This window comes from Mandrillus leucophaeus, unplaced genomic scaffold (genome assembly GCF_000951045.1).
Source record: "Mandrillus leucophaeus isolate KB7577 unplaced genomic scaffold, Mleu.le_1.0 Scaffold256, whole genome shotgun sequence".
NCBI lineage: Eukaryota > Metazoa > Chordata > Mammalia > Primates > Cercopithecidae > Mandrillus > Mandrillus leucophaeus.
In genome coordinates, this window is record NW_012102654.1 from 2,937,108 (window position 1) to 2,939,210 (window position 2,103).

Here is a 2,103-nt window from a genome sequence, read left to right on the forward strand (position 1 = left end):
GGAGGAGGAGGAGGAGAAATTTAGACACAGACATATACAGAGGGATGACCACTTGAGGATGCAGGGAGAAGATGGCATCTACAAGCCCAGAGAGAGGCCTCAGGAGAAACCAGCCCTGCCAGATCCTGGGTGTCTAGCTTCTAGAACTGCAAGGAAATACATTCCTGTTGTTGAAGGTTCTTGGTCTCTGGTGCAGCCCTAGCAAACTAAGATACCACGATAAACAGCCCCTCCATTCAACTGCTCATACAGCCTTGGGAATGAGCCTGTATCCTTCTGGGACCTGACTCACCCACCTGGTACTACCAGTGGTGCCGTTATATGTCCCATCACCAACCTCATGATATCTATCATCGTGTTTCTACATCCGTAAATCTGTCCACATTTATGCCATGAATTCCTTTTTACTGAAATACTGTAGGACTCACTACCACAATAAGTACTTAAGCTGAAAGAGTTTCTAATAGGAGCCAAGTAAATTCAGCTCTCCACTGTGCAAAGCATCTTGTCATTTCTATAATAAAAGTCTTTCTATGTTGTTCAGTCCGCTTTGGCTCTGGAACCTGGATGAGTCATGCCTGGGGCCCAGGGTGCCTCTGAAGATGCTGCATGAGAATTTCAGCTGTGGTGGCAGTGGCTGGGAGTCCCACTGACTCAAGAGGAGGCCAGGCGAGATGAGCTGGAACTTTTAGGGGAGAGCTGGAACTTAGGGACATCTAGAAAGGAAAAAGGAATCATGAAAGCGAGAGTTATTAAAACACCAAGGGAGCTATCTAGTTAAACTTATTTTTAACGACATAAAACAATTTTATAAAAGTATAGGGCTGACTGGGATTTATTGAGATTTCCCAGCTTCACTTCCCTCTGCCCCCATGCAGTCTTCACCCTGAGCTACAAATAATACGGTCTTTAGCGTCCAAAGTGCTCTCACATTATTTCATCTGAACCTCAAGATCACATGCAGTAGAGAGGATAGTATTAATAAGTTTCATTTTGCAGATAAGTGAAACTGAGGAATTTGAGTGACAGTCCAAGTTCACACAGCTAAAAAGCATCACAGCTGGAGCTAGAAACTTGGGATTTTTAGATGAGACTATTGGCATCATTCCCATATTTTAATTTTAAATATTTTAAAAAATAGATATTTTTTAGAGATGAGGTCTCCCTATGTTGTCCAGGCTGGTCTTGAATTCTTTGATCCTCTTGCCTCTGCCTCCCAAAGTGCTGAGATTACCAGCGTGAGCCACCGTGCCAAGCCTGTTCCCATAATTTACACTCTCATTAACAATGCATGCGCTTGATCTCTCTAAAAAGGCAAATGTCACAGGTTGACATCACAACCAAAACTCACAGTGGGAAGGGATTTCTCCTCGACATCTGGCCGTGAGCAGGAAAGCGAAGAGAATGGAGAGAGGAAAAGAAAGAAATAATCCGAGTTGAGCTTGAAGGGAGAGAGAGTGAGGCACTCTTTAAAGTTCGCCCTTATCTTGGTTCCAACTGTGCAAGGAGAGACCTAAGAGGATTGGGCTGAACACAGATACCGTAGCCTCCCCTGAGCACAATGCCCCCCCGTTACTCCGTACTAAGCTGCCAAGTCACAGGAGTCTGATCAGAGTCGTTGTTATCTCTCTAACACTGTGGCGGGTATGTTTGCAATACACAGGGTTTCCGTAAGTCTGGGAAAATCCTACTTTAGACTTTCATTGACTCAGCAATGACATCCACCGATGACAAGTCCATGGTCCTCCCCTCCAGCTAACGGGCTCCCTCTCATTCCACAAGGAAGCTCCACACCTGCCTGAAGTGCTCTCTGTAGTCCTCCCGTAAGTCTAACCGGTCCTTCCAGGCCTGCCTTCCTGCAAGAAGCTTGCGTGTCTCCATCCACAGGATGTTTCCAGCAGGTGGATTCCCGAAGCCTTTATTACCGACTTCTCTGGCTTCGTGTTGAACATATGCTCTAAAGCATTAGTACTCACTTCTAAGTGTAATTCTTTGTCCCCCAGTGAGACTGCAAACTCCCTGAAAGCAAAACTGAAATCTGTATTTTATTTTTGAGACAGGGTCTCACTCGGTCTCCCAGGCTGGAGTTCAGCGGCACAATCA

General features: G+C 45.6%; 1 protein-coding gene across 1 annotated transcript in view; it reads right to left on the minus strand.

The window, feature by feature from the left end:
- Window positions 1–384: 384 nt before the first annotated feature.
- Window positions 385–2,103, minus strand: part of FBXO16 (F-box protein 16) — a 63,593-nt gene continuing 61,874 nt past the window's right edge. Inside the window, exon 8 of the mRNA XM_011983909.1 lies at window positions 385–716. Coding sequence (XP_011839299.1) covers window positions 573–716 — 144 coding nt within the window. The 3' untranslated portion in view covers window positions 385–572. The remainder of the gene's footprint in view (window positions 717–2,103) is intronic.